Source organism: Morchella sextelata (assembly GCF_020137385.1).
Source record: "Morchella sextelata strain SCLS chromosome Unknown scls_18, whole genome shotgun sequence".
NCBI classification, from domain to species: domain Eukaryota; kingdom Fungi; phylum Ascomycota; class Pezizomycetes; order Pezizales; family Morchellaceae; genus Morchella; species Morchella sextelata.
This window is the reverse complement of record NW_025408633.1, coordinates 782,655-803,784: the sequence shown is the minus strand read 5'-3', so window position 1 is coordinate 803,784 and position 21,130 is coordinate 782,655. Positions and strand designations below refer to the sequence as shown.

At 49.6% G+C, this 21,130-nt stretch overlaps 4 protein-coding genes across 4 annotated transcripts; 1 reads left to right on the top strand and 3 right to left on the bottom strand.

Annotated features, from left to right (window-relative positions):
• Positions 1-3,276: 3,276 nt before the first annotated feature.
• H6S33_004733 (uncharacterized protein) lies at positions 3,277-6,965 on the bottom strand (the record flags this gene model as incomplete). The annotated part of the gene is made up of 11 exons (XM_044836085.1): positions 3,277-3,402; positions 3,460-3,722; positions 3,805-3,926; positions 3,979-4,142; positions 4,200-4,992; positions 5,041-5,352; positions 5,412-6,240; positions 6,295-6,393; positions 6,475-6,726; positions 6,795-6,886; positions 6,955-6,965. 11 exons carry the CDS (start codon positions 6,963-6,965, stop codon positions 3,277-3,279), a joined length of 3,063 nt encoding a protein of 1,020 aa, XP_044690706.1.
• A 3,755-nt stretch (positions 6,966-10,720) lies between these two features.
• H6S33_004732 (uncharacterized protein) lies at positions 10,721-11,665 on the bottom strand (the record flags this gene model as incomplete). Its single annotated transcript, XM_044836084.1, has 2 exons — positions 10,721-11,359; positions 11,423-11,665. 2 exons carry the CDS (start codon positions 11,663-11,665, stop codon positions 10,721-10,723), a joined length of 882 nt encoding a protein of 293 aa, XP_044690705.1.
• Positions 11,666-14,309: 2,644 nt separating this feature from the next.
• On the top strand, positions 14,310-15,138 carry H6S33_004731 (uncharacterized protein; the record flags this gene model as incomplete). The annotated part of the gene is made up of 2 exons (XM_044836083.1): positions 14,310-14,488; positions 14,580-15,138. 2 exons carry the CDS (start codon positions 14,310-14,312, stop codon positions 15,136-15,138), a joined length of 738 nt encoding a protein of 245 aa, XP_044690704.1.
• Positions 15,139-15,877: 739 nt separating this feature from the next.
• Positions 15,878-16,795, bottom strand: H6S33_004730 (uncharacterized protein; the record flags this gene model as incomplete). The annotated part of the gene is made up of 3 exons (XM_044836082.1): positions 15,878-15,973; positions 16,096-16,197; positions 16,655-16,795. 3 exons carry the CDS (start codon positions 16,793-16,795, stop codon positions 15,878-15,880), a joined length of 339 nt encoding a protein of 112 aa, XP_044690703.1.
• Between the last annotated feature and the right edge of the window lie 4,335 nt (positions 16,796-21,130).

The window sequence follows — 21,130 nt, the reverse complement described above, 5'->3', positions numbered from 1 at the left end:
ATGGTGCATATATTGGCGAATTATCCCGAGAATCGTTGGACAATTGAGCGGTATGCATTTAAGCGTAAAGCTAAGTATGGAAATGACAGTTTCGGACGTAGTTTTTCCGTTAATTGTTTATATTTCCTTGCGTTACCGGATGGTGTCGGTTCATGGTTAGATCGGTGAAAAACGGTAGGTGTTACAACTATTATTTCTTATAAACATTCCCATTAGTCCGGCACTAGTATCTCTGTAATCAACTCTCCCTGCCTGCTTTGATATTTTGAGGTTATATTCCTGCAGCAGTCTTTAATCTTTTCTCTCTCTTACTGGTTCTGGTTATCTACCGCATCTTTGTTTATATTCTTCTCTTCCTGCCATCCATTTTTCCATTGTTATCTAGGTTTCTATGTCTCATATTGTACTTTCCACCTCGTATTAAACACCTCTCATACTAAACTCTCCCTTTATCTCTTGACATTTTTGATTCCCACACACCCACCCTGTTTTAGTATCTCTGATATCCCGACCTACACCTCACATCACGCCGATCGATATCTCGATGATATAAGTCAAGCCCTACCTAACACAGTCCCTTGCTTACTACCTTCGGCATTTACTCCACCTTCCCCTCTAATCCCAATCCCCTCCACCCGACCTGATGCTAAACTCCAGGAGAAAAAGCGAACGTTGACGACAACTATCCAAGAAAAAGTTGAAGTTAAAGTAGTTTTGCAAAGTTATAGATAGTGGCGCCCCGTAACCTTGCAGGGGCCTCGGGCGTAGATACTAACACGCTCCATGTAATATGACTGGGCACTGCGGGCTAACGCTCGTGAGTTGAGCTGCAACTGTAGCTAGCTAGCACTCTCCACACCCCTTCCTTATTATCCCCTTCATCTACATGACGTGGCTAGGCATATCGTTCCTTGATGAAAAATAGTCTTTAAATGTACCATATTTAAGAAAATTGAAGTCAAATGGTACTGATATACTACGGCCCAGACAAATTCAAATTCAAAGAGCCAGCTGATTTGAAAACCTTTGATCCCTCCTATAGGCTTCATGTCCACCGATGATTATTTCCTAACGAGTGATAATGTATGAATCGGTCCCGGTGCCAAGCCTAGAATTTTAGAGACCTGTATTAAACCATAAACTAGGGCCAAGAACTGTAGTGCTACAAAATCGTAATATGACTATGAGACACCGTGACTCAAGACCGGCCGACCACGGCCTTACCTCGACGCATAGTGAGATCTGCGAGGTAGTTATACTTAGGTGAGGTCCCTTATCCAATATTAGGCAATTATACCCCCCCAGTACGCGCGAGGGAAGCTCCTTTTAACCTCAGAGGGTTTGCCAGCATGTGCCTCCTTTTGGACATTAGTCAAGCTGGCAAATCGGTAACCCAGTCGGCATTGTGTTCTCCCCGCATTCTGAGACATAAATCTATAGTATCTACAAGTGGTTTCCGGCCTTCGGCCGGTACTACATGTATATCAATCAGTCCAATATACAGGCAAGCCGCTTTGCGGCTTATTTTCTCTATTTACCTGTCCATCACTATATCTACTCTAGTCGATATGTGCCTTTTCTGATATCCTCCATATATCAGTGGACAGGACAATTTCTCCAATTCAAACTACAAATATATCCCTTTAGCAGCCACCAAACCGCTAAAATCGAACTACTAATCAATTCCCAGAACCAATAGAAAACCTATTAACAATCTAACACCACTCAGCACAATACCCTATGTTCATATCCAACAAAACCTCTCTCAATTAGCCAATCAGAAGCTTTTAAATACACATGCATATGCAGGTTATAATTATATACTTATTAGATATCTATGGAATAGGATCATTTGCTAGCTACTCTGTAGGTAGCTCATCGGCCCCAAAGCCTCTAGGTCTTGAGGATTCATTCCTTTTGCTGTGTAGGCCCGTTAAAGATAGGAATACGTTGAGGTATGGTTGTGGACACCTGTACCTGGAGCGTTCACGATCTTGGTAGGGCGTGCTAGATAAAAACAAGTCATAAACTATCACTCGATGAATCTTCGCGCTCATGTAGAGCAGTAGTTCAGGCATGGAGGCGCGTGTTAGTGGTTGAAGATATGACTGAATTAATATAGTAAGGGATTGACCATGGGAGTGTGTTCTACATTGGGGGAAGATAGATAGGATAGTGGTGGTAGTAGTAGCTAGTGGTAGTTAATGGGAAGGAAAGGATAGATTTTGCCAATCACACATGTATATACATGTAGCTTGAAATTGAACTAGCGTGGTCCGCGTGCTATGAATCCACATCTTAAGGGACTAAAATTTTCTCTCGCAGGCACCAGCAAGCGTCGCCTCTCATGCCTCTCCTTTCACCCACAACTCACTAACTTGCAAACCGTCGTTGTGATCGGAGCCCAAGCTAATAAAACTTATCTAAGCCCTCTGATCACTGGCAATATGCATGGCTCAACAAGCCCTATAGCTTTTCGCCTGTCTCCTGGTACGTCTCAAGGCCAGAGCACGCCACTGGTCCACAGTGGCCGAGGCACCTGAAAGCCAGTGACTAATTATAACCCAACACCTCAACATTTACTGTCTCCTATGCCATTTTTCGATGCTTGTTATAGGTATAGCACTCTTGATATATCAATCCAGGAGTGAATAACTTTCCTGCCTCGTCCTGAGTGGTTTGTTGGTATAATGCATACCTCATTGGTAGCTGAAGGCTGTATTTCACTTGTGGAGGGAAGTCTGTTCGTGCCACCGCCAGAGTGGTTACTGAGAAACTCCGCTCTCTGATCTGAGGACGGATGTAATTACCATTGCACCGGGGTGAATGATCAGTGCGGTCCTGAGTTCCCAATACTGACCTGTTAGTAGCAACCTCATCCCCTCCCCTCCCCTCCCCTCCCCTCCCCTCCCCTCCCCTCCCCTCCCCTCCCCTCCCTCTCCGTCACACCTCATAACCGCACGTGACAAATCATTTCACTAGTTCCTGATAATTGCACTCTAGTTACCACCACCGTGATGATAGAAAAACAAGTAAATCGCCATAAGAAGCTGCTAGAAAAACTATATATGCGCCCCTTACTCTCCACAATAGCAGCTTATTGATACTTACAGGTAACCATTTCTAAGTAAAGTATAGAGGATATCTTCCAGCGCCCCTTCCCCAACTCCGCTGTTTTATCTTTGTTTTATCTTTACCACAAACGCCCCCAACGCACGATTAAACCCAAACCCTAGTTAGATATACTGATGTTACTCTCTCTCTCTCTCTCTCTCTCTATGACTGCGAACCCAAAAGCTGGTTAAGTGGCAACTGCTCTTCCTGCTTAAGCGCAGCGTAGATGGTCTGGAAATCACCGAGGTTGGTGGTGGACAGCTCACGGAAGAAACTTGTCAAGTAGGCCTGTACATGCTATGTTAGCTAACAGCACAGGAGTATTTCTGGTGTATGGCGACTCACGTATGTTTCGTCATTTGCCTGTCTTGAGACGCGGCCAGATCCACCTCCGAGGGCCATGAGTTCTTCGGTAGAGATGCCTGGTATGTTTAAGCTAGCTGGCATATCTTCCCAGCCCTCGCCCTCGTCCTCGCTATCTGACTCGGCCGCCAGTTGGCTACTGTTATAGTATGACTTGGTTGCATCGCCCATTGTCGACCCGAGCTCTAGAACCAAGAGCTTCACGATTTTGAGAGGTACCGGGATCATCGTAAATCTGTCAGGATCTGCGCGCAAGAAAAACGAAAGTTAGCCAAATTGGTCAATGAAATGCAGCGAGTCAAGACATGACTGGAGAGTCTAATGAACTTTGTTTCGCTTTGGATCTCGTCATTATTCGGTTGCTTTCGGGGACGATCAAATCACCCTTAACCATAATCTGCGAGAGCCTAGGATCCTGTAGGCGGTATAGTAATGATAGTGCGATGACACTGAAGTTCCAATATCAGCACCTGCTTATCGAATATAGAAGGAAGAGCATACTTTTGTCGAATCTCCTCGTAGCCTGAGAAACTGCTAGAGTTCTCCAACCATGCTCCGAGCACGATCTGTAATCCGTTTACATCACCAATAGTCAACCCAGCCAGGAAGTCTACGACGTCCTTTGCTTGTTTAAGCACAAGACGAGCAAAGACGAGGATAAGACTCTCCAGGGCAGTCAGCATCTTCACAACTAGGAGAGAAAAATGAACGGTGTATCAAACCTGGATAAAGGGTGGTGACTGTGCAGTAGCCAAACGTTCCGCAACGGCCCTAAGCAAGCTCGCTAGGAACGGTCCAAGGTGCTCACTGGCCTTCTCGACAACTTCCGCAGCCAACCCACCAACTTCCAGCGCAGAATTGTCTGGGATGTCTGGCCTCAGCAATCTATCAATAATGACCAGGGTCACCTCCAAACCACTCTTTCCATCTGCATCGTGCCACTGGATCAATTGATTCAGGTCATGCTTGACAATGCTTCCCAGCGCCTCGCATCCACTCTGCAAAACGTCACTTTCCTCACACTGAATTAAAATCCTTTGAAGCCTCGGTACTACCGTTGCAACAAAACCATTCGGTAGAGGCTCAGAGCCGTTCCGCGCGAGCACAGCCAAGACATCAGCTGCGAGATCCATCAAGGGATGATTCTTCCCATCCATTCCTACATCTAATGCTGCTGATATGAACGGGAGCATCATTTCACAGAGCGGTACGAAGTTCTCATATAGCTCCTCGGCAATATCTTGAAACAAGTCCTGAACCAAACTCTGCAAGTGCATGCTCGTTGGGCCATTGTGAGCAATAGCAAAGATTAACTCAACGACCCGGACGTTGGGATCAATGGCAATGGAATAATTAAGGCCAACGGCACCACGTAAAGCCTCCATTAACTCTGCCAGTACATCTTGGCTGTCTTCGGCTTCATCATGTGGTTTGTGGGCGAGGAAAGACCGGACTGAGCCGATAATACTAGCTTGGTATGGTCGAATTATCTCGAGATCAACAATCTCGCAGTATCTATTTCTGTTAGAGCGAGGAAAGCGATAAATAATCACAATGACTTACTTCTGAAGGACTTTTATGCATGAGATTTTTACGATATCCGATGGGTCGGTGGTGGATGCCCGGATAGTTTGATCAATTAATTCGGTCACCCGGGGCCCGACGGTTTCGGGGGCTGCTTTGGTTAATGTTCCAGCAAGATAGTAACCCCGAGCTCTGAGGAACTGCTCCTCTTCGAGGTTGCTGCCAATGGCAGATACTACGTATTCCAACAGATTCGAGGCGATGCTGGGGTTAATCTTTCGATTGATTTCAGCAAATTCACTGAGAAGCTCATCCCAGATGAACAAGGCTGCCTCCTTGATTTGACGAGTACTTATGACAGACTTCGTTAGTAAAGCTATATGATCAATTGAGATGATTGCATGACAAACCTCTCCCCGGACTTGAATATCTGCTGTGTATACTCCCACAATGCGGCTTCTGTCTGGTGCTGGAATGATTCTCCAAGCTTCAGTATCAAATCGCCCGACGCACTCCTAGGGGTGTAATTCGCCGAAATCGAAGTCTCCTCGCACAGGAAAACATTCAAATCAACCTCCCACATGCCCTCATCCTCGCTCGCGACCTGACTCAGCGCAACAGTAGCATTCACCATTTGTACCAATGGCGAACCCGCTCCACCCCCAGCACTCACACGCGCCAGCTCATCCCTCACAGCCTTGTTTTTTAAACAAGTCTGAATGAAATCTAGTTGTTCCAGAACCAAAAGATCCAAACTATACGGCAAGCTGTCCAGATCAACAAGCTTCCCTTCAGTCTCATTGATCACAAAGTCACGGACATAGCGATCCTTGACAGTATTAAGTTCCTGCCAAGTAACCGCAAATATTTGACCCAAGAATGGGGCAAGAAGTGAGCCAAACACTTTGCGGATCTGCATGATGGTCCGGATAATCTGGATGCGGAGAGTCACAACACCGTCGAAAGTAATATCGTCGGTCTCCGGGAAAGAGCCAGAAAGAGTGCCGACAAAGAATGGGACCCAGAGATCGAGTATCTCCTTCGCGAAATCATTAACAGCGTTTGGGTGGTCCTCTTTCACCATCTCCAGCATCTCAATGCAGGCAAAGAACACATGCACGGCCAATGCACGGATAGAGTAGTTCCTTGACTGATGTGTAGCAACGCCATAGACGACCGAGATGAGGGCTTTGGCGGTCGAGAAGAACTGTTCATCCGAGAATCCGTCGTTGATAAGATCTACAAAGCTATATGTAAGCTTCCAAACTACCCGCGTCAAATTCGAAAACTCACCACTGAGCACACGCAAAGCTCCGTGAACCTGTGATTCACTCCCCTCGGAGATCAGTTTCAATAGGTCCTGCACCAATGTCGGCCACTCCTCCGGAAAATCTGTCCTCAATTGATCGATTAACCACCAGACACACACACACACTTCGCCCCAATGCACCAATCCTGCTACTGATCACGAACCTTGACTCGCAATCTTGCTGACGACGTATGAAGCAGCCGCTCTAATCTTCCTCTGCTCGTCCGTAACAAGACCCAGCAGTGCGACCCTCATCTGGGCCTTGACGTCGTCCCTGACCAGCTGTCCCTTGAACTCCTCAAAGCTTGGGCTCCAGCAGTGCTGGACATAACGCTTCAGAATCAATAGGGCCGCCTGGCGAGCAGTCATGTCGAGCTGCTGCGCAGACGCAATATTCATGAGGGCAACAGGCAAGGCTAGCCATTACATCAGTATCCGCGAAGGTGCACAACATCCCAAAGGGAAATTGAGGCCGAAAACAAACCATCATTGGCGTACAACGCGGTAATCTGAGTTTCCGCATTCCGTCGAGGGCCCTCGGCGGTAGACTGGAGTTCGCCCAGAAGACGAAGAATCCTGATGTTGCGTGGGTCAGCAATTACATCAGATCATGGATTCGGACCCAAAGGAGAAAGAAAACTCACTCCTGCTCCATATTTAGTATTCGTTAATGCTTTCTTCCTAAGCACTTTTTTTGTTTTCCTTTCGTTCCTGTGATCTCTGATTCAAGTTAGTGGGGCAGGGTAAGGCAAGGCGACGAGAGTATAAAAAGGAAGGAAGAAGAACCAGGACGCAGGTCAGGCCAGGGCCAAGATTGTGACAATTGAGGTGCAAGAAGACGGTACGTTAGGTTGATGGTTGTGGTGGCTGCCGTGTCCAGAAATAAATTTAACGCATTCCGCGCACGCAAAGAATGAGCGCTCAGAGCGACCAGGGAGCCCGTAACCAAACGGGTGTGCGGGGGTGCGGGACCCCTCCGCCAAGACCTACCCAAAATGTAACGTGCCTCGCGTTGCTAACCGCAAACGAGCTCCATACATGTACCTTCTCGCTCTCCTCACAACAGAACGGTAGACACAATTGCAACCTGAGCTCTCAGGCACGACATATCAACTATCAAAAAAACAAATAAAGATAATCAAAAAAAATCAAAAAAGGCCCTTCCGCGGATGCATGAGCAAACAAAACACCTCCTTAGATGCTGTCGTTGTCGCTGTCGCCGGAAATAGTCGGCTTCCTAACACCGCTCTCCAAGTGTCATTTTCGGAGACGCAGGGCACCTCGGAATCTTCCGCAATCAGGTTGAAATAAATTGATAGAGCTCCACTCTACATACATGTAGGTACTCTAATGTATGCCGGAAGAACGGGTCCAATCAAGAGAGCAGAATGACTCGCGGGAGTATGCAGTCATGTGGTTACTGCGCTGTACAATAAGGTAGGTACAAGAAGTAAGGTACAATTTTTTTCACTGCAGGAGCCATCATGTGGGGACCTAGATGGTTGGTGCCAATGATCGCTCAAGCGACAAAATGGGAACCTCCTGCAGCAACCATAGCATCGACAGTGCAGTGGATTTTGTTTCTGGGTATGGGTGCCCTTTGTTTCTAGCTGCAGAAAACTGTAGGTTTCTGTGTTTTACTCCTGAGGAAATGGCATCACAACCCAGGGTCATAGGAAAGAAGAGTCCCCAAGTATCCAGCCGGCTAGCTATAGCTGCACGAATCACACAACATCACTCGTCTCCACCAACACCATCCATCACTCGTCCCCTCCTTCACTAGACCTCATTTAACCCAAACACTCGTCTTGGCCCCAAGGTCTACTACTAGTACTCTTCCTATCATATCGCCGCCATCCCGCTCCCATTCCCGCCACTCGCTCGCCGGTACACTCCCCAGCACCCCATCATGACCCTAAAATCAAAACCACCCAACCCACAAAACATCCAAGGCCAAGCTGGCCGGCCGAGATTCAAACCACAACATTGCCCGGCAACTTCGCTAGAGCGGTCTACGGGTGCCATATATAATATATACCAGCAACCGACAAACCAACAAAATAAAAAAAGTACCCGGAAATACAAAGCCCGGTTTTGCTTGATTGCATGAAAAACCTAGATACATTCCCGGATAGTATTCACAGTTTGCATACTACATCTCTACGAATTGGAATTGGTTGTTTTTTATTTTTATTTCTTGTGCTTTGCACTACTTAGTAGTGGCCCATATCGCAGTCGAGTTTCAATACATATTAGATAAATATCAATCTAGCAAAAGGCACCTCAACGAGGCCTCACCAGTTCGCTACCCCACTCTACAGCCTCTAATTGATGGGACAAATGGTTGAAGAAATTAATTCTGGGCCCTCACCAAGGTTCTCTGAGCTTTAGGAAGATCTGGAGTTTATCTGCTGTGTGGTTCTTCGGAATAAGGATTTGGCTGTGCGGACGGTTTTTGCTAGATCGACATGACCCATATACACAGAATGCCAAAAATAATCTTGCTATATACATATACCTACATGTACTTACTTGTAGCTACGTAGAACGGTCATCATCTCACAAGAATGCCTCTACTAGACGCACGGCGCACGCACGCACACACACAGGTTAATTCTTGACCAACGTCTTTTCTAGAAGCTCACAATTTCTCGGTTTATAAATTTATTTTCAAAAACTATTTTCGGTAAACGTTTAAAGACGGATTATAGGTACATAGCTACAGAAGCTCACATCCCAAGACAGACAACTAGCTACATGTAGTACATTGCAAGTGTTCCGTTACCGAAACCCAGCGAGCAAATCCGGAGCAGCTCGACTAGTGGAACTATGTGCGGGTTCGGCCGTCACGGCCTGTCCATCCACCCACCCCCCTTCTCTTCCCCCAGCAGGCCAAGTCCCAGGCTTAAGCTTGGAAAATTCCCCCGTCTGCTATATATTCCCACCTCATGCTCACCCGCCCCCCCCCCACCCCAACAGCTAACTCCCGGTCCCACCCTGGGTAGGACCACAGTTAAAACAAAGACCCCCGCGTCTCTTCAGTGGTTCCCCGCTCCTCATATTTTTGGGAACAATCAGTATAGCATTGGGGTGCCGTGTAGTGGGCCAGGGTTTCTCCAGGTATGGGCCCGGGGGAGCTTTTTATCAACGGTAGCTAGCTTCTTCTTCTCGTCCATATTTTATATCCTCCGTAGCCAGTCTATCCAGGCCCAACAAACCATTCCTCCAACCAACACCTAACTCCCCTTTTCCTCGCCGTAGAGACATATACTAACTATACTAACGTTCAAGTTACCGGTACCTCCAAACCAAGCTCCCGTCCGTCCGTCCGTATGTTTGGAGGAACACACTGCAAACAGAACAGAACTCTTCCGCAGTACCTTGCAACGTAGTTTCTCAGGATTCAGTTACGTTATGGTATCGACAACACTACACCTTGAAAAAAAAGCGGGCAGGCAGGTAGGGTTTTTAAACCCGAGAGTTTTGGAGGCTGCATAGCGACATTTGGGGGGGGTCTATATAAACCTCCGTCTCAGTAGCTCCCAAACGCGCCCTAGCTTATCGATAAGCACCCCCCTCCCCCGCGGGGCAGACCCTGGTCTTGTTTTTGAAACGTGTGTTTTCGATCATTACCGCCACCCGGGTGGTCAGGGTGACAGTGTGACAGTGACAACCACCACGACCAGCCCCAGCACCACAATTTACCACCGCCCCAACGGTATCAAGAGGCCATATCCATACCGCCGCGGTAGAAGCATAAGAAAAAGCGCTGCCGGGTGTTTGAATCCCGCGGCTCTGGTTCTGGTTCCGCAGCTGGAATAAGTCCAGAGGCACGCCGCGCACGGAGGTTATCACCAGCTCTAATATGGCCGCTACATATCTATACGTCGGGGGGATACGGGGGTCATGGAGTCTCACTCGGGATGAAATCGTCATCATCTACTAGCTAGAGTACAGCTACCACCGTAGGAATAACATCAACATCAACAACCTCAACCACAACCACAACCACAACATAACCAACGACGAACAGAACGATCATTGCACTGTAACCGCCGACAAACGGATAAAAAAAAAGCAGCATATAAAGCTGATGTAATGCATTCAGTATAGTACCTATGGTTATAAATAAAGACCTATAAAAAAAAGACCTGATGGAAAAAAGAGGGGGAGAGAGAGAGAGAAAGAAAAAGAAAGAAAAAGAAAGAAAAACCACTAATAAAGCCATGCTATAATTGTAAATGCAAAGCGGCCCTCTAACCTACGGGCAAAGGAAAGACCATGAAGAAGCACAAAAGAGAACCATACCAAGAAGAAGAAGAAGAAGAAGCAAAGAACCACACACCACAAAGGAGAGAGAAAACAAACGCCGCACCAAACCCTTCCCAAACCCAAAAACACCCCCGGCCTCTAAAGCTTCACCCTATCCCCCTGCGCCCCCGCCGCCCCCTCCGGCACCCTCCTCACACTCCCAGCCCCCTCCGCCCTCTCCCCCGGCCCCGGCCCCGGCCCCGCCCTCTGCAGCCTCGCCGTCAACAACCAATGGATCTGCATCCTCATCCCATTAATCGCCGCGCGCATCCCCGCCATCTCCTCCTTCGTCCTCAGCGTCTCGTTCATCAGCAACATACTCTGCTTAATCTCCATCTCGCCCAAGCTCGCACTCAGGCGCTCCACATCGCCGCGCAGATGCTCCTGCTCCGTCAGCAGCTGGATCGTCTGGTCGTCGTAGACGGGCCCGTCGTCGTCGCGCCCCGGCGGCAGCAGGATATCGATCTTCTTGCGCAGCGCGCGGTTCTCGAGCTCCAGCGTCTCGAGGCGCGCCGTGTGCGCGGCGAGCACGGGCCGGAGGAGCGTGAACGCGCAGATGGAGGCGTGGGCGGGCAGGTCGCGCCGCGCGCCGGCCCACGGGCAGCCGATGGTGCTGGCGCCGCAGGCTGTGGGCGCGGCGGGGCAGGCGGCGGTGTGCGCGGTGATGGTGGCGCGCGTCTGGTCGGTGGTGCAGTAGGGGCATTCGGCGAGGATCTGGGGGCAGTGGGATTCGTGCGCCTGGGGGGTTGCTGTGGTGTTAGCTTTGTCTTTATGAAGGAGCGGGGGGAGGGGGTGAAAGACCTCCATATCGATCCTCCTGAAGCTCTCAAAGCAGTACGCGCACTCGAGCACCTGGTGCATACAGTCCTCCTCGGCCGCATCTTTCCTCAGCACAAGGTCGTCGCAGCCGCTACACTTGACCTCGACGAAGCCGCATGCGTCGCGGAGGTGACCGGCGAGGAGGTAGCGCGCGCAGGTGGTCGGGCAGCCGAGCTCGGCGTTGGGGCAGAGGACGAGCAGGTCGTTGACGAGGCTGGCGACCATGATGGGGGCGGCCGAGACGCCGTCGGGCGTCAATGGCTTGCGGTCGACGGGGCATGAGGCCGAGTGCTCGAGCGAGGAGGCGATGCAGGGCGCGCAGAAGGTGTGGCGGCAGTTTGTGGTGACGGGGTCGAGGAGGGGCGAGTGGCAGATGGGGCATTGGAGGTTGTCGTCGGTGGGGGTGAGGTAGGTGAGGTTGCGGAGGTCGAGGGTGGAGACGGAGGTTGAGGTTGGAGGTGGTGGTGGTGGTGGTGGTGGTGATGTGGAGGTGGTGGTGGTGTGGTCGGTGGCGGGGGTTGTCATTGGGGGCGGGCTGGGCGGCGGCGGGGATCAATGGAGGGAGGGAGGGAGGGAGGGAGGGAGGGGTGTGTGGGCGAGTGTGCGTGTGCGTGTGAGTGTGGGTGCGGGTGTGGGTGTGGGTGGGACTGTGGGAGTGATGCTGCTGTGCGGTGCTGCTCGGGTGTGTCGCTGTGTCTATCAGTTAGTTCTCGGTGAGAGTGTGGGATGTGTGTGAGAGAGGTTGTGAGGTGTGAGAGAGGTTGTGAGGTGTCGAGCAAGCTCTCTCTCTCTCTCTCTCTCTCTCCCCCTCACCCTCACCCTCACCCTCACCCTCTCCCTCTCCCTCCCTCCCTCCCTCCCTCCCTCCCCCTCTCTCCCTCCCTCCCTCCCCCTCTCTCCCTCCCTCCCTCTCTCTCTAGCTGACTTCTCACTCGCCCTCGCTCTTCCCCACAAGCTAATCCGCATTCCCACCCCAAGACATCCCTATTCGCTCTCCAGCACAAGCTGCCAGTGGCCCATGGCCCATGGCCCGCATATTAACGCCATCCCCAATCATATGCATGCATGCCTGATCACCTCCAGTCCAGCTCTGCCATGCCAATGCTCTGTAGCCACACACATCCACACTCGAGATATGCAGAGCAGTCGAGATACAGATGGAGATACTCTAGATTATGTAGACACAGCACTGGGTGATGATCAAACAAGGCCAAAAACAGGGACTCGGGACCTCTCCCATGCAAGCCCCACCGGAGTAAATCCCTTTTTTTTTTTGCGGGGTGCGGGATCATATGATTCCTCGCCAATAGACGCAATACGGGTCCAGAGTAGAGCATTGTATTATCGTAAGCTATGCTATGTATGTAGAACAGCACATGGAGTGAGTGAGTGAGTGAGTGAGTGAGTGAGTGCGCGGCAGCTAGCTAGAGTAGCTAGCTACAAGACATTGGTTCTGAAAATCACTCACGATGCCGGCCGCGAACTGATTTCATATTATGCTGCCTGGTCTACTTTACGCTACATACATACTCTACTCTACCGGCATCTCCAATTGATAGACAGCTAGCTAGCTAGCTAGCCAGCCAGCCCATCCGCACCGCGGGCCACAATAAAACAACAGACAGAACTCATCACAACCCTTCCTTCCCCAACCCCAGATTCACGGCCCAATTAGATGACCTGCCAACAGGCAGCAACAACAAACCAACGTTTCATAAAGTAGCAACTCGGCATTTGATGACAGCCCGTGGACAAGACATATACGATATTGATGCATGCACCACACACACACACGTCAGATGCCGGCCGACCGACCGACCGGGCTGGCGCATAGAATACGGTACGAGTGTTCTCCCGGGACAGAGGCATATTGTCAGCCAGAGATTCGAGTTGCGTAGAGTAGGGTGTGAAACTCCCGCAGGCGTACGTACGTACGTATATACTAGGGGTGTGCCAACTCGCGACCGCGAGTTGTACGTTGAATTATGGGTATCAAATAAAATTTAATTCTCCCTCTACAATCATGAGGGGCCTTTGGTCCCATCCTCCTCCTCTCGTGAGTGCTCAGTACTTTGATGTGTCGTGCTGACTAATCAACATCCCTGCACTCAGCAGCCAATCAGACCGTTCCAATATTCGAAAAATTAGCGATAGTACATTATAGATACTCTAGGCCAATGGCCAAATTACATGAAATTGTGTCTGCTTGGTCCCCCTCCCCGCAGCCATCGCAGTGCAATGTAGATCCTCATGCTCACTCACTACTCTATCAATTTTCACAGCAACACGGAGCAGAGAATAATCGTCCTATAGGGAATTTAAACACACATGAGCTGAGACATCTCTTTTCTTGTTTTCTTGCCCAATGCAAGCTCTCTGCAATGCAGTAGATACATACCCGAGTATTCACCCCGGACCATGGCCCATGTTTCCCCAAGATTGTGATCAATGCGATGGAAAATATGGATTGGGGCGGGCAGAGGGCAGAGAGCAGAGTGAATGAGTGAGAGTGCAAATATTAGCTAGAGTAGAGCACTTTACCTCATCTCACTCGCACCGCACCGCACCTCTCCTAACCGGTTCTGCTCCGCTGCAGCACAGACACCGGCATACCCATACCCATACACATCCATACCCACACCCACACCCACACCCACACCCACACACCTATCCCCGACCACAACCTCCAACCTCCGACCTCCGACCTCCACTGCTGCAACCGTCTCCCTTTTCCTTTTTCTTTTTCTCCCCGCCAACCACTCACCACCCACCACCACCACCACCACCACCACTATCATCACCACACGAAGAATACCCACCACCACTACTATCACTCACACTCACACTCACTCACTCACTTACTAGCAGCATGGCAAGCACGACCGCCGATCGCCTCACGCTCCTCCAAGACCACATCCGGCAGACCCTCCACTCGCGCGCCCGCACCCCCGAGTCCGACGCCGACATCGCCCGCAGCCTCAGCACGCTCCACGCGGGCATCGAGCAGCTCGAGAAGGAGCAGCAGCAGCTCGAGGAGCATGGGGACTCGTTCGTCTCTCCTTCTGTCCCCCCTACCCCCTACCCCCGCCCCCTCCAAGCTACCATCAACCTACTAACACAGAAGCCGCCATGCATGTAGAACCTCCCAGGTGCTCCGCGAGCGCGAAGACATCCTAATCCGCCTCCGCACACAACACGACGACCTGCACTCCCTCTTCACGCACCCGCCCAGCTCCCCCTCGTCCCCCGCCCCCACCCCCACCGCCACACCCACCCACCCCGCCGCTACGCTCCGGCGCTCCCCCAGCGCCGACACAGCCGCGCGCGAAGCGCTGATGGGGCCGCGCGAGACGCCCTCCGCGCTGCGCAAGACGGTGCGCTTCAGCGACCTCGACAACACGCAGGTGCTGCAGCTGCACCAGCGGGTGATGGAGGAGCAGGACGAGGACCTGGATAGGCTGTCGGTCAGTATCAGGAACCAGAGGGAGCTGAGTATACAGATTGGCGATGAGCTCGAGGGCCATGTGCAGTTGCTGGACGGCGTGGATGAGCTGGTGGAGCGCCACACGGAGCGGCTGGGGGGCGCGAGGAGGGGGTTGGGGGTGGTGGAGAGGGGGGTGCGGGAGAATGGGAGTTTGGTGGTTATTGTGGTGCTGATTGTGGTGTTGGTGGTGTTGATTGCTGTGTTGAAGTGGTAGGTTTTTTCTGCTGGGGTCCTTTCTGTGTTTTGGGAGAAAGGGGGGGAGGGATTGGAGGTGGTGCGAGTGTTTGGTTTGGATGCGTATATGCTGACTTGTCTTTTGGAGATAGATACAGACATTTTTACCTGGGGCTTTATCTTTTATTTTTTATTTTCCTTTTCTCTCCCGGAGTTTTGGGTACAGGGTCCTCTTTTTTTTTCTTCTCACTTCTTTTTTTCTTCTTGCTTCTTGAATAAAACCATAGGTGCGGACTTTGAACTTTAAGCTTTAAATCGGGAGTTTTTTTTTTTTTTTTTTTTTTATATATATTATATATTCGCGCAGATTGACCCTTTTTTTTTCTCTTTTCAGTCACTAGAAATCATTTCCCGCTATCACTTTGATATCACTTTACTCACGTTACTCACGCATTAATTGAGTCCTGGGACCTTCGACATTTCTCGCGAGTATATGTGTTGAAAGCAAAAAAAGGTACAAGTGAGTTCTACTTTGATATGCGGAACTGAAATTTTTTTTGCAACGATTTCCATAATACATACAATACAACCAGGTCCCATCCACCCCCTCTAGTCCGGTCCCCAAAAGACACAAAAAAGTCCAATCAATCAATGACCTTCCTTTTAGATACCACCACAAACCACCACTAGAGGTACTTGACATATGCAATAATAACAACGATATAAAAGGGAAAAGAAGGGGGAAAAATGAAATATTCATATTATGGGAGGGTCCAAATCTACTGGTCGCGCTTGATCTTCTGCGTGGTTTTCTTCTGCAGCTCGGCGATTTCCTCGTGGACACTACCATTGATCTCGTTGCGCTGGGCCTTGACCTACAGCCACCACCACACACACACACTGTTAGCCACTCGCTCGCTCGCTCGTCCGTCCCGGATGGTCCGGGGAAGGAAGAGGGGGGGTGTGCGGAGGAGAGAGAACAAGAGAGGATACTTACAAAAGCCTCAGCATCCGACGCTAGCTCCTCGTGCCAGTGAGGGTCCTCAGTGGAGTTCTTGGAGTGCTTGCGGAGCACCGACTCTTTTCCCTTTTGGAGAACCTGTTGCGGAGGTGGTGATGCGTTAGCACTCCTTACTACTACTACTTGCTTTGCTACATACGACATTGTCATCATCATGAGTTTCTGCCCATGATCGTTGTTTGGCAGACTGACAGGTACATGATGATGGGGAAACGTGACAGTGACAGTGACATATATGGCGCAATGCCCGCCGCACGCCCCCCCCCCCTGGTCTTACCAGCCCCTTATCGTGCTATCGAGCGAGCGATAAATACTTGCCAGCTTTGGTGGGGTTTTAAATTGGGCGTGGTTGCGTTGGGTATCTCTACGACGGACAAGGGACAACAACAACCCCACGGGACTCCATTGAACTAGCTAACTAGCTAGCTAGGGCAAGCAAGCAAGCATGCTGTTTGGAGGGGAACAACAACAAGATGATGATGATGATGATGATGATGATGATGAGAAGAGAGGAGAGGAGGAGGGGGGAAAGTACCTCTGGATCGTTACCGTGGCGGGTGGATGTGCTGTGGTCGCTCATGGCGCGAATTGCAGCCACGGAGGTTGTACGTGGGAGTAGAGCTGCGCTGCTGCGGGCGGCGATTGAGCTTCGGAGGAGGAGGAGTGATGCTGACATGATTTTTGTTTTTTTATGTTTGGTGAGGTGTTTGGTGAGTTGTTTGGTGAGTTGATTGATTGACGATAGAGATCGAGTTTTAATTGATCGATGTTTCAATTGTGGGTTTTTTTTTTTTTTTTTTAATTGTTTTGCTGGCAGCAATACAATAGTATAGAAAAAATAGACGAGAATGAGGAGAAAATAAAGAGGAGAGACTGGAGGGGGAAATCGAAGATGAAGCTGTTGATATTTGGATCGCAAGATGCATTACGTCACAGTTGCACTGTCGTCATTGAAGCTCTCCTTCTCTCCTTCGTTCTCAACGGCCCGCCGCCGGTCGGTGGTAAAGCAAGCAACAACAACGCTATTTTTTTTCTTTCATTCATTCATTCATTCTAGCTTACCTTACGTCCGAGGAAGGGGGGATCGAGGTTACGGGTTTTTCAGGGCGGGCGAGTGCTGTTCCTTTGTTCTTTAGGTGGGTAGATACTTCATTCTTACTCAACCCTTCAAACAAGAAGTTGGTAGACTTGGTCTTGGCCTGAATCTTGGTCCTGACGTGAGCGAGCAGCAGCGGCGGCCCGGGTGGATGGATTGGTGGATGGGAGCTTATCCGTTTTGGGCCAATCTTGTTTTTTTTGGAGCTTTGCTTGCTTGCAGCTAGCGGTTAGTTACTAAGCAGCCAAGCGACCAACCAGCTGTTCTTGGCTGGCTGAGCTGGGAGGGACGCCCACTTCTTCACTCCGTTCTCAGTTGAGTGTGAGGCTTGGTTTCTTTAAACTCCCTTGCAGCCTGCTCCTCCCTGCTTGCTTACCTGCGTCCACCACCACCAGAAAAACAAAACGGGACTTCATTTCGATCCAAGCATCATCACTGGGCCCTATCGGGGAATTAGGGAAGGGATCTGCATGGCTTCTGGTAACATATTGTTAACCCTCCTACGTTGTTAACATAATTGGTACGGTATCAGTGGCTGCTAGGTACTCTGCCGCCCCTCATCTTCGCCGCGTGCGTTGCGCTGCTGCGTCGGTACATACATTATGTACTCTATGTACTGCGGCGTAAGCAGTGTAGAAATTAAGATGTAGTGATGTAGTTATGTAGGGTGTAGTTAGGTAGAGATACGTAGGTGGTGCATCTCTCCTCTTCCTTCACTTTGCTTTTACTCTGCTTCCCCGCTGCGGTCAGGATGGGGTAAGTAGAGTGAGAGGGAAAGTGCTGTGCTGTGCAAAGTTGTTGGGGAAGGGAAGCGATCGAAATGCGGAGAGACCAAGCAGCTAGCAGCTCAGACTGTCAGTGCGGTGCGGGCGCCGGGACGAGACGAGCCATAACATAACGCCTCACTCAACTCGCCTCACTCAACTCAACTCACCACCTACCTCTCTCTCTCCACCCCCGCAGAATTGGGGTTGGGGGCCGAAGAAAGAAGCCGTGTGGAACAGGGTGTGGAAGGAATTAATTCCGGGCTCAGTCAGGCTTGGGGGGCAATGTTTTTACTTTTTTTGTTCGTTTTTTTAATTGCACATTTGGACATTGACTTATTAAGACCTGCATGGTGTTGGGGTTGTTTAAAGTAGATGTTTCTTTTCTTTTCTCTTCTCACGCGTCTCCCTAAGCTCAGTTCTTCACTTAACTCAGCGCGCGCGCGCGCAAGCAAGCAACCGATGCGTGGGGGGGCTTGAGTGGAGTGAAATAGAAATAGAGTGATGGGGGGATCATGTAAAGTAGGTAAGAGGTGATGTTGCAGCCGGGACTGGGAACTGGGAACTTGACTGGCGGCGCTTTTCTGCATCCATCTATTTTTTCCCTCTTTCTGTGTTCTGTCTGTACGATGATGCTGGTGAAGAGAACAATACATGCTAGACGGATGAATGCCTCTCACACACGCCCCCTACCTAATTCTACCTGGAGTAACACCATCATGGGGGTAACATACATAGTGGATCGGAGGTGAGCGAATAGAGGGGAGGGGAGGGGATGAAACGTTCGAAAAACCAAAACCCAGCAGGGCTTCGAAACAACCGATATAGAAGCAGTAATAATAACTTCCTGTATGTACCTACGTATATCTCCGAAAATAATGAAAATTGATGGGATGTACCGTTCAATGTAGTACGTACCTACCGCCGGTAGACAGCCTGCACAGTTCTGTCTGTCCAAACGGTTGAGAAGAAGAAAGAAACTTGAGATGTACCTTCCCTCGAGGTTCAGTTCGGAATCGGTAAGTAAGGGTAGCCACAGTAGCAGAGCGACCCTTGAGCGAGCTGTTTTGCGCAAGCTGAGTCGGTCGGCCGTATGTAAGTAACCCTTGCGTGCGCACGGCGGTCGGTGATGATGGGTGGTGATGGTGATCGGAAATCTACCAATTCTCACGATGGGGTCTCTCCACCGTAACACAGTACCTAGCCTACCTTTATTACCTAGGTGGGCCGGGACGCCCACGCCTTATTTGCTGAGTTAATGGTGGATGTCCACTGCACCGGACCGAAAATAGAGCAGCAGGAAAAAGAAAGGAAAAAAACGAAGTGGGAAAAAGGGTGCCAAACAACAACCCTCAACGGGAAAAACGCTTCTCCGCCCCTGCCCTGTCTGATATGTGCGGTGATAGTCGTCGGTGATATCCAGCTCTCGCTAAAGGCAGATAGCTAGTAGGGTGTAGTCGGGACTCGGTGTGGAAGGTGGTGGTGGCTCTGTGTTTGTGTGTCTCTCTGTCTGTGTGTCTCTCTTGTCTCAACTCCACACATGAATGGTTTCAACACACAACATTACTGAACTGAACTGAGCTCAAGCCCTTCCAACCTACCTACCTACATTTCGTTTGGCAAGAAGGACGAGAGAGGATAGAGCAGGTGATCTCTTTTCTTCTGTGTGACCGCAGGAACAGGAACAACCCACAATAACAACCACCACTTGCTTTGAGTGAAGTGAGCGCTCAGTCCTTACTCTCAGTCCCCTCCCTTTTCCTGTCTCGAGGATCAAGTATGCGAGCGGATGGATGAGGGATGGATGTATGGATTGATGGGCAGCTGTCGTCCGTGCACAGACAGGACTGTAGAGGGTAACATAGTACCACAAGATCTTCGTGAGAACCGACCTACAGACCTACAGACCGACAGACCGACAGACCGACAGACCGACAGACCAAACGTAAGGAAGGCATGTAATAAGACAGAGACCCAACTGAGCTTCTTAGGTAAACCAATCCAACTCGACTCAGTTCCACTAATTAGCCCAACCAACAAACCTCCTCCTGCTATCCCCCTAACTACCGTACGAGAAATGAGTTATGTGCTCTATGTAGCTAAGTAGGTACTAGGTAGGACCAATTCATCATCATAATCACCATTTCGAAAACGAATCGGTCGGGAAAAAATGCAGAGACGAATGATGAACGCTTTGGAGAGGAAATGACTGACTGTTCTGACGATATTAGCCATTTCCCCACTTGCGCCCGTGGCGCTTCTCAAATACCGGTAATCACCCCTCGACTGAGACCTTGCTTCCCTTTCTTCCCGAGACAGCTCTCCCAACAATTTACAAATTACAACACCCAAAAGGCAAAGCAAGTAAGCAAGCAATAGGAATGGATCAAGCGGAATGCAACAATGCTTTACACTCAAGAATCAGTACATATCCATTCAATGAGCTAATACACAAGATATCGTGGTGTATAAAAAAGTAGAAGTAATAAAAACAGTAAGGAAAGAAGAAACTAGTTAGTAGTAGAAGTAGTAGAAAACCAACCCCAAAATGATTTTTTTCAAAGATCTTTAAACAAGAAAAAAAGAATTTGAAGAAAATTGACAAGAGAAAAGAAAGAAAATGAGAAAGAAGAAGATGCAAAGAACCTAAAAACACAAAGCACCCGCCCTACCAAGTAGTTCAACAAAGATATACACCGCTTATTGCAGCAAAGTCAAGTACAAGCCCAAACTTTGACACCGTAACAAATAACAAAAAACCTGACAAGCACCCCCAGAAAGAGCCCCATATCGTTAAACAACCCAAAAATCCCCGCACCGGTGACCGCCCAAGTCCGCCAACCGTTAGACAAAAGAACTCCCAAGACTTAAGAGATATGCGAACATAGACCCCCAAGAAAAAAAAACAGAAAGCCGCACACAAAAACTATGTATAGGTGATATATTTATAAGGCCGTCCAATATTTTCACTTTTTTTTCCCCCCTTCTCCTTTAATGATCCTTAAAGCTGGAAACCCAAATAAAAACACAACCCACCGCACCGTTAATATAAAACCCACATAAAAAGAAACTCACACAATAACACCATCCCAGAGTTATTTTGACACACCCAAAAAGTACAATGTTAAACACCAACATTCTATAGACATAG